At 34.6% G+C, this 13,427-nt stretch overlaps 1 protein-coding gene across 2 annotated transcripts in view; it reads right to left on the minus strand.

Moving 5' to 3' along the window:
- LOC121422061 (tetraspanin-11-like) overlaps positions 1-13,427 on the minus strand; it is a 33,873-nt gene that overhangs the window by 9,793 nt on the left and 10,653 nt on the right. The window contains exons 1-2 of one of the 2 annotated variants that reach the window (XM_041616864.1): positions 11,017-11,120; positions 4,825-4,947 (exon numbers count right to left, since the gene is read on the minus strand). In XM_041616864.1, coding sequence (XP_041472798.1) covers positions 4,825-4,905 — 81 coding nt within the window. In that variant the 5' untranslated portion in view covers positions 4,906-4,947; positions 11,017-11,120. Of the gene's footprint in view, positions 1-4,824; positions 4,948-11,016; positions 11,121-13,427 lie in introns of those variants that run through there. The other variant, XM_041616865.1, reaches the window with a different exon arrangement.

A 13,427-nucleotide genomic window follows, 5' to 3' on the forward strand; every position in this document is an offset into this window, starting at 1 on the left:
AGCAAATAGTATGAGTTAAAGACAGTGTGAATGGAAAAAAAATATAGTATGGGGTTAAGGAGAGTCCGGGATTAAGGATAGTATGGGGTTAAGGAAATGCAGTGTGAAAAGCACATTAAGCTGTTTTGAGATTTGGTCTGTTCATATATTGAATTAAGGAGTGGAGTGGTGAAGGTTTTGGTCAGGAAGGTGTAAGATTTTCATTTTTTTGCTATAATTTTTTTTTTAATTTTACCAATATATCACATTTTACTTTCCCATTTTATGATATTGTATATCTGTACATTTTGTACAATCGAATGAATTTCCACATTTCATTAACTGTTATTACTTAGCCTTTTCTCAATTGCTTAATAGAAATTTTTTCTATAGAGGATCCATGTTCTACAAGCAATGCTTCTTAGTGGATCCCCTCATTTCCATACACGCTTAATACTATTTTATACAAGCTTTTATTATATAATTATGCTGAGGTAAAATTGATCCTGTACCCATACTTTGATTTGTATCTGTATTTGATTTATATTTGTCATGGAAATTAAAATAAACTTCTTGAATCTTGATGCTTGGAGATGGTATCAACCAGAACCAAGGTGTTTCCTACAGTTTGTTGAGGGATATTGACAAGAGAACAGAAAGATGAGGTAATTTAGAGATTTTTTCTGTTCATATTTTGACTCAAGCAGGGGAGTGGTGGAGGTTTCGGTCAGGAAGGTGGTAAGATGCTTGGAGACAGTATCAACCAGAACCAAGATGATTCCTACAGTTTGTTGAGGGATATTGTAAAAAAAGAAAGATAAACAGATGAGGTAATTTAGAGATTTTTTCTGTTCATATTTTGACTCAAGCAGGGGAGTGGTGGAGGTTTCGGTCAGGAAGGTGGTAAGATGCTTGGAGACAGTATCAACCAGAACCAAGATGATTCCTACAGTTTGTTGAGGGATATTGCAAAGAGAAGAGAAAAATAAAGAGATAGGGTAATTTATAGATTTTTTTCTGTTCATATTTTGACTCAAGCAGGGGAATGGAGGAGATTTCGGTCAGGATGGCAATTAAACACTTAGATAACATCGACCGGAATCCAGATACTTAGAGCCAAGAGGATAATGCCTCCCAACTGAAGGAGAATAATATGAGAAGAAAGAGGACTCATGCAGTAGAAACTTAAATACATGTATTTTATACAGTGGTGTAGTGAGTGATCAATTTTGAGGGGAATAGACATGGTAGAGGGCAAAATTTCTTCTGTATGCCAGTAATGTCATACTTTATACAAACATAATTATGATACACCCATATGGAGGGATTTCTTTTGAAAAGGAGACATGTGACAATACTTGAATTCATCAATGCAAATTTGAAATGTCTTTCCAATGAAACTTGAAAACATATCTACATTTACGAAAATATTTCTAGTTATCCTATTCAACTCCTCCCTCTTTATGATATGAATTACCATACAAACTTGTTTCATTTTTGTACAACTGAATTTTTTCTTCTCTTAATACTTGTAATTTTTTTCATTTGAACCGTTAGGAGTCTTGACCTTTCCTTGGAATGGATACGTGCACACAAGCACTGTTGTTACTGGCTCATAAGGCCGCCATCAATTTCAAGCTTAACCGCTCATGATGGCGGTCTCCTGCATTCATTAAGTACAATTATTATTATCATTATCATAAAGAGACAAGTTTATGCTCACAATGTTATATTGTATTCATTGGCCCGTATTCTGAAGTCAGTTTTAAATTAGTCTTAGATCATGGTCTAACTCTGCTAATCCAAGCCAAAAGTGCAAAAAAGTTTTTAAGTTGTATGTTTCTTATGTTTACTGTGCTCTTTCCTGAATCATTCATGGTACAAACAATCATCTTTTTACACTTCCTAGACAATTGTGAATGATTTGAGAGCTGAATGAGCTGAAGTATGATATCTCTACTGTTAGTGATTTATGTAATAATTGGCTATCCATACTTAAACCACAACTTTAAACCTGATTTTAAGTTAAACCCAACTTCAGAATACGGGCCATAATGTATTATTATTATATTGTTTGTGTTATGGATTATTTTGTATATTGCATATGTCACAGTTGATATTGTATTATTTTGAATGCAGAAATAAAAGCAAACAAATAATATCTAAGGAGATGTATATTCAATGAATAAATATGCATTAAGCTTGGCAGTGAAAATACCACGGGTACCATGCCACCCAGTAAATTTTTAATAATGAGAAAAGCCACAAAGAATTATGATTTTATCTGGTAATTTGTATTCTCCTGAATATATGTTTCCATTACAGAAGTGCCATATGGATTTTTGCCAGCCATGTAATGAGCTACATGTTGTATGCACACTAAAATACAAGGAAAACAAAACCAGGGCGCGACAAACCCGCTTGCCCGCTTGCCCGGGGCAAGTGAAAATGACGTGCGGGCAAGCACCTCTCAAAGTCAATTGCCCGATCGGGCAAGTGGTTGTTGCGTCTTTTTTTTCAGTACCGTACCTCGTTTTTCCATAAATCATCCAAAATCCACACTCAAAATCATGAATCAGCCTTAAAAAATAACGAGTAGCGCAGTTTCGAATTCCGAAATTGCGTTATTTTTTCTGTACCACGTATTTCCATACATGGTACCGGGTATGAAAAAAATCAACGCAATGGCCGGGAAACAGTTGAATGTAGTATAGGGGTCCATTATGACTACCACCATGTGCAATTTCTAATGCACATTTTCCCCCTTCCGATATCACAATTCTGTGATAAAATAATTAGAATTACACAGGAAATAAATCACAGAGTCTAGTAACCTCGCATTGGTGAGTTGTCATGTCATTCGGCTTTGCTTTTCAAAACGGCCTATTAACATCTAAAATAACTTGCTGTATTTGTTAATTATGAAGTAAAATTCATTTGTTTCCCTTTCTGAGGGGATGAGGTAAATATCAGACAATAAATCATCAAACAAAGCTCCATCTATTTTACAAGGCCGGCGGGATGCTCACACACGTGCGCATACTAGCTAGCCAGTCTGAGCTCTGTCTCTCTGCCAGAGCTCTGGGGGACAATTCGCTCAGTAAAGGCCTCAATAATGGTGATTTTCTGTTTCAGACAGAGTTTACATTTCGGGTATATTATTCAAAACTTCCAATAAAGTTTGATGATTTCTTTATTGTCATGTATATTTAAGTTATTAATGAATACATTCTCACCAAATTTAGACTCCCCCATAGAGAAATGCAATTTTCGTAGAAGTCTGCGTTTTCAAAGAACTTCAGGAAAAGTTAGGGTATGTGGGCCTTTATTACATGGCCGAGTACAGGTTATTGTACTCGAATAGGCGAAGTAGAAATTAGATATTGAATTCATTTATATCAAAGTTCAACTCACAGTCACACCCACACAAACACACGCACACACACACACGCACACACACACCCACACACACACACACCCAAGATTCTAAGCATAGTGAAAAAGATTACTTAAAAATCATACAATATTACCGTAAACAATGTTACTAATAATTCATTAATAAGTGAAAACATGTAGATAAAATTATTGACCGAGTGGAACATCATAAAATGATGAAGAAAAGACTTGATGGTTTCCAATTAATTTTTTTTTAATCAAGGAAATATGGAAAATAAATGACCATTTCATGGATTTAAAGATGCAAAATGTGAAATTTTAGCCACTCCACTTTTGATGATAAAATAATTTTTTCCGAGTCAATAAAGAGCTGAACATTTTTCACTGGCTTTCTTTATAGTTTCCAACTACGGTAAATGAAAGCAATTCTAAGGAAATATGTTACGCAGGTAGCCATTTCATGGATTTAAAGATGCAAAATATGAAATTTTAGCAATTTTTGTTGAAGGGTTTTTTAAAACCTTAAATAGCCATAAAATATTGATTTTTTTTCTCCAAAATAAACGTAAAGACTCAGGCCTACGTTGCTGAAAATATCCTTTTCAATGTGTGTTCTTTTATACTGGACATGATTCTCAATTGTTATTTAGTATACCTTAATAAAAATAAGAGTAGTGCCGTCATAATGAAAAAATTTATTTAATTATTATTTTAAAAATTATTTAAAAAATTGGGCAAGCAGTTTTTTCTATCGGGCAAGCAAATTTTTTCATCACTTGCCCAACAGGGCAAGTGACGAAAAAAATTTTTGTAGAGGCCTGCAAAACAGAAATAGAAAACTGATTTGAAAAAAGTGAAAGCTGATTTGACAGTGATACCCAAAGTACAGGGATGGAGTTAACGCCAAAGGAGCAATTTCATGAAACAAATGGGCTTGTTTAGGTCGTTTCCTTTTTATTGATGAATGTCCGGTGGCATTTTTTTGTACAAAATCCTGCACCCAATCCCAGTCAGTAAAAAGGAAAAAACTAGTGCAAGACCAGAGAGTATAGGCCATGGCCACTTTGCAGTCACAGTTGGTAGTCATCCACATCCAATGCATTGCTCATGTTATAACCAGAACTTGTTCTGTGTCCGGAGAGGTTCTGTGTCTGGACAATCGATTTTAAACAGCCATTCGGAAAAAATATTTTAGAACAAAGTGTTAAGCAATATTATAGAGAACACAATTGAAGAAGATTACAACTATTGAATTCATATTTTTTGTGTAATCCATAGACAAAAAAGGTTTCTAAATTTGAGTGTCCAGACCCCCCATCCTATGCGTAACAGAATCAGGACAGAACAGGCAAAGACAAAAGCTGCAGCTTCTGCCTAGTTTATAGGCTACCTTTGACCCTTTGATAGCCCTTTGATAGACTGAAAATTGATACACTGATTGAGACTTACCAAGAAAAGGAAGTTGAAACAGCAGAGGAATCCTCGGCAGAAGTTACCACCCCACGAAAGCTTCTTCTTCAGGTCAGCCATGATGGTTCTGATTTGGTGTCTCCTTCAAGAGGTTGATAAAAACTGTGAAATTTATGAAGAAAAAGTAGAGAAATGCAAATAAATTACATGTAGGCAAAGTCAATATGTTTCTGTTAAAAGATGTTAAGTCATTATTACACTGTATGTAAACATATCTGTATTTTTGTTTACTTTTGGACTGTCATTTACAAGCTCTTTTTTTAAAAGCTTTCTACAGGTATTCAATTTTTCCATTTATTTCTTTTGTTTTTTTATTGTTTGAACTATGAAATATTTTGATTTTCTTGTAATTGTCATGTGAAATGAAGTTTCATTCCTCTCTGAACATTTGGAATTCCATTATTTTAACATTTTGTGCTTCAGGCAAGGAGGTCCTAATCATCAAATTTGTAAAAATTGAAATATTGTATTATTCAAACAATAAAAAAACAATAGAAATAGTGAGTGAGTGACATCATCGACTCTCTCATTTGGATGTAACTGGCTTGTTCATATAAGTATTTTGTAAAAAAATAAGCGAAACTTTGAAATGTCATAACTTTCTTATTTTACATCCGATTTTGATGAAATCTACAGCATTGTGCTTGTCTGATTTTTCTCTATTGATTCAAATCAACATTTTTCTGAGGTGTACTTGACCTTTAAAGCTAAATGATAGTAGTTGCAGTAAAACACTTATTTCATGAGAAAGTGTGTAAACCAAGGTTAAAGTATGACTATATCATCTTGGATCTAGATCTGGTACAGTTACATAAACTGAACTTTGTGAAATCATAACATCTAAGCTGAAATACGATCACACTGAAGATCGCCAACACAGATAGGCACACGTGGGACACTGTATTATTATTGCTGGAATAAAGACCCAACGGAAGTGACCGAATCCGAACTTATTATGCTATTTCTCATCAATTCCACAATTTCTTCCAGAATCCTTTGGCACATATTTCTTATTCATACAAACAGACACTTGGGTGGTCATTATATTAGATTCTGTAAAAAGTCATTTTGAGATCGTTACCAAAACTGGAATTTACATGTACCTTTAAAGTGAAGTGAACTATTTTACAACCATGACCCAACCTAAATACAACCTTCTGGTGACTCTAAGTCCTTGTTTTGACCTTTCGATAGTGTATTTGATTCTATGATCTATCATATACATGTATGTAATCATGGTATTATTACCTTAAGGTCGAGCACACATACTATTCGCATTCTATTTGCACTTTTGGAAAGAAAGTCTGGAAATATAGACTACATTGATGACAAAATAAATACATATCTCCTGGCGATACAAGGCCGTATACAATTTTAATTACATGGCTTCTTTGGTATGCTACTGTGATCTGATTGATGCCGGCTCCACCAAGCAATGTACGATATATTTTGGTCAAACAACATCCTGTAGTATTGGTAATTCATGTCATCCCTACATACATAGATGTAAGCATTGGTATCCTCAATCCTCATATTCAACGGTAAAGGTCTCAAAATAAATGTTCTCACTCCCAATTTGAACCCTTTCCTTTCTTATACATTCTGTTAGTGTTACCCTTTTCTTCATATTCTTCCACTTCTTTCTTTTTTGTTCCCCCCCCCCCCCCCCCTTATAGGCATCTCCTTCTATTTCCGCCTCTGACTCCCCCCCCCCCTCATTCTTCCATTCTTATTCATAATTTGGTGTCTCTAATTGACTCCTGTATCAAATCCAAACTCATATCAACTATCAATTCAGGGGGGGCCCGAACGAGTCACCTTTTCAACTTAGAAATCCCTAAGTTTAACATGGGTCAACCTTATGCAAAAATTTTCTAGACTTGCCCAATGAAAAATAAGTTCAGCCCCCCCCCCCCCCTTGGCACCGAATATCTACACCAGCCCCCTCGACACACTCAGTCCTCTTCTTCTCTCTCTTTCTTTACCCAGATCTTTTTTCTCATTTTCTCTCCCAAACCCTCTCTCACAATGAAACAACACTCCACATCTGCTCATGTGAATAGTATATTGCTTTGTTATAGTGTTAAAATCAATTTCTAATCATTGTTTATCCAATGTAGTACAGCTGAGCACAACAAGAAGGCCTGTACGTGTTTCTGGAGCACAGTGCATATTGCATATCATATTTCATCACTATAGAAGTATGAATACATCTACATGATTTGTCATTGCTTGCTGTTAGCTAAACAAACAAAAACACGATAGTAGCAAAAGGCAACCAGGTTCAGCATTATGTCTGTGTATACAGTAATGGAGACAATTATTCCCAAGCACTTGGATAGTGAGATGTTGGAAGTACATTTTCTCACTTCAAGGACAAGTTTTATCTGGGACCTGGGTCATGACTCCAATGAAAAGATTGCTGACATTTGATGTGTTTTCTGAAAATATACATACAAAATTACAATCACACATTGATATACTTTTCACATTGCATTTCCTTAACCCCATGCTATCTTTTTTTGGATTCACACTGTCTTTCTTAACCCCATACTATCTGCTTAATAACCGGGGTTAGCGCATTAACCCCAGACTATCCCACAGCTCATGAATATTGATGATTTTACCATACAGAGCATGATTAACGTGCAATTTCGACTTCTGTGATCGGCTATTGCTTAGCCTCACTTTTCCTTAGCCCGGTTTCGTTTCTTACTGCATCTCTTAGCACTGCACTAGCACCACAATAAGGCCGCTAACCCTGCTTTTTTGCAGGGCCAGATAATACCGTAATATTTACCATGATATCCCACTTAAACGTAGTGTAAAAACAGAGTGGGCTAAGCTTAACCCTGGAAAATTGGTGGGAGTAAGCCACCCCCCCTTAGCCCCACCAATTTCCCGGGTCAAGGTAAAAAAAGTACAGTGTGAAAAGCATATGAGAGTTTCACGGCCCTTATTCTTATTTCATCTCTTGATAGACTGCAAATTTTAATTGAGTGCAGGATACATGTATACAGGAATAACGAACAAAGTTCTTTATTTCTAATACTTAATTGGTATTGATTTCCATAATTGACTTTCAGGATAAAAATAAATGACAAATTAGACCCACTCAACAGATAAGAACAATATAAGAAGAGTGTAAGCTATAGTATAATGTATATACAGCTCTGAACGGTGTTGATCTACAACTATGAAGGATACACCGGGGGGGCACGTAAATTGACGAGTGGATACCATGCGCAACCAAAAAAACATGTAATAAGGATGTCTTTTCAAGATAGGGCATGTTATGTATGTAACGTAATAAGGGTGTCAAAAACACTAAAATAATGAAAAAAGGGTATCTATTTTTGATAGGAAAGCTACATGTCTATAGGGTCTAATTTGAGAGGGTATAAAAAATTCAGACTAAATGTTTTATAAAGGATGTACAGAAAAAGAAGAAGAATGACAAAAACAGACAAAAATGTAGAAAGTTCATTTCAAAGTTTACATATTTTGTACAATTCCATAGATAATGAAAAATCACTAATTACTATTCTACTTGTACTTATCACTATTATCAATGCTAAATTTTGTATATTTCAGTTTATTTAGTATTCAGATTCATTATGTTGTATCATCCTAATCACCATTTTATTAAAATTTGATTTACCCCCAAACGACAGGTAAGGCAGAGATGATACTTTGCCTGAATGCCTCAATTGGGTGATTTTTTTTTTGTTACTGGAAATTTTTGAATAGCTCTTTTGAAGGCTATGTTCATGAATGCAAGGCTGAAAAGGAATTTTTTCCTGCTTGACTGATTAGTTTCCATTAACTTCACCCATTAAATCAAAGCTATGGAAAAAATCAATCAAAATACATCTTACTAAAATATATCCTGCTGATATTTTAGATATTATTACTCTGATAATATGTTCACTCACTTCTAGGTCACATGATCAATTATTTTGAAAATCTAAAAAAAAATGATTCAAGAACTAGAAGTTAACAACGAATAATATTGTTTTCAAATATATTTTCCATTTTCATTTATACCTAAGATACCATATCAGATTGTTATGTAGTTTAAATACAGTCACTACAACTAAAATGCATAAAACAGGCTTTTTATCCCCTTTGATTGACTTTCAGATTATTGAATTCTTTCAATTACACCTCAAATTGTCTACATTTTCTGTATTCTTTATAATACTAAGCTCAAAATGTTTATCAATCCCTTCAACTCTTTACATGTTAATGGCTAAATGTAGGCCTATTCTTTGAACTATCTTCTAGCAACGAGGAAGATGAAAATTTGCCAGCTGGTTAATGAATGAGGGAAATGCAGAGGAAATCAAATTACGAATCTACAGTGACTTAACAGCTAATTGGCAAGTTATCAACTGATTTAATAAAGATGATGCAAAATGGGACAGGTTGGTTTTAAAATGGATTAATAGTATTGAATTGTCATTTTGTCTTGTTGATTCAATCAAAGCTCTTATTATGTGGTTTGATGACTTTAAATATCACTCGTTTTCAAAGATAGCAGGTGCCAACATCAAATAAAGTATTACATGAAGTATAGTCTAAACTTAAAGGCCTATTAAAATTAAATTAACTTATTAGTGTGTTGAATTATTAATGTCAAGCACTTGATTATTTGCTATTTTTCTGTCTTTTTTGTAAAACCAAATCTCAAGCATGCAAATTTCAGCATCTATGTATTGCTCTTTGACTGTAATTTAAAAAAAATATATGCAAAGACATGTCTTCATTGATGGCTATGTGTACTAACGTCTGCACTTACACATCTTGATTTCTTATCTGGAGATCTATATACTCCCCCTGGTAAATTTGAAGCACACTTTTGTTAAGTGATGCATAATAGATATAGTGTGTGTAGTGTAAGAAGATTAATGGGTCTTTTAATGGCAGACTACCTGTACACTGTTCATAATTTCATCTTATTAACGCATCCAAACAGGTGTGTTTATTAATTAATAGCCTCTCAAGGAGTGACAGATTAAGAGGCCATCTGATGTTTCTCACACTGGTTTACTGGTACTTTTGCATGTACATATATGTACTATAAAAAAAACAAATACAAGCCCCCCCCCCCCATGAAAGGCTAGCAAAAAAGATTTATCACTCTCAAAGAGGACATAAATGAAGAAAATCAAATCACTTGAATGTAATAAATCTCTAAATTACTTTCAAAAGGGGAACTTTTCACAAAAAGGGGAAGTTTAAGGAGAAATGCCAGTAGTTGCAGTAAACACTGATTTCATGAGAAAGTCTGTAAAACCAGCCTTCATTGTCAGTATGTCATCAAGGATCTAGATCTGGTACAGTTACATAAACTGAACTTTGTGAAATCTTGAAATCTACACCGAAAAATGTTCACACTGAAGATCACCAACACAGATATGCGCACGTGGGACAGAGTAATATTATTCCTTTGAATGTCGGCCCGACGCTTGACCCGAATCCTGTGCTTATTTGGTAATTTCTCAGCAATTACACAATTTCTTCCTGAACACTTTGGCACATATTAAATACAAACAGACACTTTGGTGGTCATTTCATTGGATTCTGTACGAACTCATTTTGACATCGTTACCACAACTGGCATTTACCTTTAATGTTTTGTACATCTTTCTCAGCAAAACCAACATGAGATGTACATTAACCCTCCCCTTTTGAGAAAAATGCCCCCTTTTGAAAGCAAAAGAGCTTTTTTTCCATTCATGAGGGGGTTTTCCATTTGGTTTTATGCAAATTATAGATTTTTTTTAAATGATAACCTTTTTTCCTATTGTCTGCACCCCCAACCCATTCAAGAATTTTTTGCAACTTATCTTTTCAATACACAGCAAGGATTGGTACCCCTTCTTTTACTATACCCTTAAACATCACTTGTTTTATATTTTATTATAAGAGAGATGAGAAGAAACATGTCCATGATACACATAGCCTATACACATATGTCACAAAATTATATTCCAAATTTGATATGAATATATACATGTATGTGAACATCCATCCCTTATACCATCGAAATATAATCCTCTACCACCACAAAGCACAAACCAGAAAAAAATGAGATGCACACTTTATTACCAACGAGTTCTATATAATGATTTTACAAACATACATGTATATTCTCACTATACTCACTATATTCTCCAACTTGGTATACTATCCACAAACATGCACGACTTATCCACTATCCACCCTTACAGTACGACAACTAGAACGCATCTGTGTGTGATTGCTCACACCCTCCGATGGGCTGATCACTCGAGCAACACGCGCTGTTTTGGAATGCTGTAAAAGCCCATCCCACTTAAAGGCCCACACTCCTATTATTCCATATCCTTTCATTTACGTTCAATTCATCCTTCATCCCACGCAGAATATAGGTTCACTGAGTACCTAGTCTAACTTCACAGACATTTTCACATGATCTTATTAATAATTTTTTTTTCTTTATATTGATATTTTTACAACAAATTGACAATAGTGATATGAATTACAACTTTACAAGCTCTGCTTTTAAATATTTTCACTCAATATTCTCATCTATGTCTCCAATTAGCTTCTTCAAATGTTATTATCATTGTCTAATTTCCATTGAACTACTGTTTTGTGCTATATTAATGTTTTGTTCTTTCTTGCTGAATGTAAATAATAGAATATTATATTTTATGTGATATGGAAAATAAATTAGACTGAAACTGAAGCTGAATCAGTTGGTTGTATGGTCACCTCCAGGATTTGGAAGAACAGAAAGTACTGGTGGTAAATACCGGCAAGATAATTTTTTAGGAAAATGGGAAATAGTTGGAAATCCAGGGAAATAATACAAAATACTTCTTAAATATTTCCAGGTAGTTGCCCAGGTGTTTCTTTAGCATACTCTAGAATTTCCCTTTACTAAGTTTCCTGTATAAATTAAGTACTTCTTATACTGCAGAAACACCGGTGATGATTTAACACCAGCACAGTATCTATATATCTGAGTCAGGGAAGTGTTGAAAAAACACCAGTTCAGAATCAAACTGATATTAGCACTGATAAATGTTGTTTGAATGCCTATCTGGTGTTAAACTTAACCTAAAACTGAAGTGGTGTTGTTCCAACACCTCTCTGGCGTTTCTTATAGATACTGAACTGGTGTTACAATTCAGTATTTTTTGGTGTAGCATTTGCTAGTTTTTCAAAGTATGGGCAGGAAAGACCGACGCTATTATAGTCGCCCCTTTCGTTGTGTTTTCTGCCACACCCCCAGACTTGACATAGGGATCGCAAAATATCCATCAGATTCATTTTATTTGATTTTCATTTTTTTTCTATTTTTCTTAAAATCCTCTTCATATTACTGCAAAGTACACTTTTTAATTACTTTTCATGTACATAAGTAGATATAGGCCTACTACTTATGTGGAAATACCTAGGGTAAATAGAGATATGTGGGCCTAACTGTAGGCCCTATGTGTATCTACATGTACATGAACCACCCCCCCCCCCTCCCTTCCAAGCCCCTGCAATCATGCAATGAGAAGTAGACAGATTGTCGCTAAACAACACTGAAGGAGATATAAGCACAGAAGCAGAACGCCTGCATGCCTCAGAAGCTTCCGTTAGGCGTATACAAATACCAGACAATGTCAAGCCTGTTTGTCCTATTAATTGACAGCAAGATCATTAAAGCTTTAACTCAGTCTACATACATCTTAACTGAATGTGTAAGTAATGGCAGACCCAGGGGCAGATGCATGGTTTGCCCCTCCCCCCTAGCTGAAGGAAAATTGTGAATTTATTCATAAAGTTCAATTTTTTTTTAACACTCATATAAACATTGCCCTCCCCCTTATATTAACATTATCAGACTGTACAGTCCTATTTTTTTTAAGAAAAGGTGAGTTACTTTTTTGATCAAATGGTTCAATTAAACCTGAAGTGAAAGAACAAGTAAACTAGAAACAATTTGTGTATAAAACCCCAGTATTTTGAAAGATCCAGCAATTTTTTTTCTCTCCTCTAACTACTTTTGAGCATAAATTGTTCCAATGACTTTCACCATACAAATATTGATACAGCACACTGAAAAAAGTGCATAAAGGGGGGAAAAAGGGCTGACTATAGACGGCATTTTCTATCCTTACAAAAAGTGCTGTCATTCCTCAAGTGATTTGTAAACCCCTTTACATCATATTATTTTTAGAGTGTGTTGATTTCCCTGTCTAATGCCATATCATAAGGCCTATAAAATAAAATTGTAAGTGAAAGGGTCTACTGATTGTTGAACATATTAGTTCATTTTTCTCAAACTGTCCTAAAATACAATTTAACTGTTAACAGAGATGTTTAACAATTCTTTTAAATATTAGTAGAGATCCTAATTATCATAATTACAAATCAATGCACTTCCCCCTCTCTATATTGACTGATATTTACACAAAAGATACTATTGTTTATTGAGCATATTATCAAGTTCATAATCCACAAACATGACTGCCCTATATTAATATGATTCAGAAAGGAAATTTCTTATCACAGGCATTTTCTAAATACTTGCCCTTTAA

This window comes from Lytechinus variegatus, chromosome 9 (genome assembly GCF_018143015.1).
Source record: "Lytechinus variegatus isolate NC3 chromosome 9, Lvar_3.0, whole genome shotgun sequence".
Lineage (NCBI taxonomy): Eukaryota > Metazoa > Echinodermata > Echinoidea > Temnopleuroida > Toxopneustidae > Lytechinus > Lytechinus variegatus.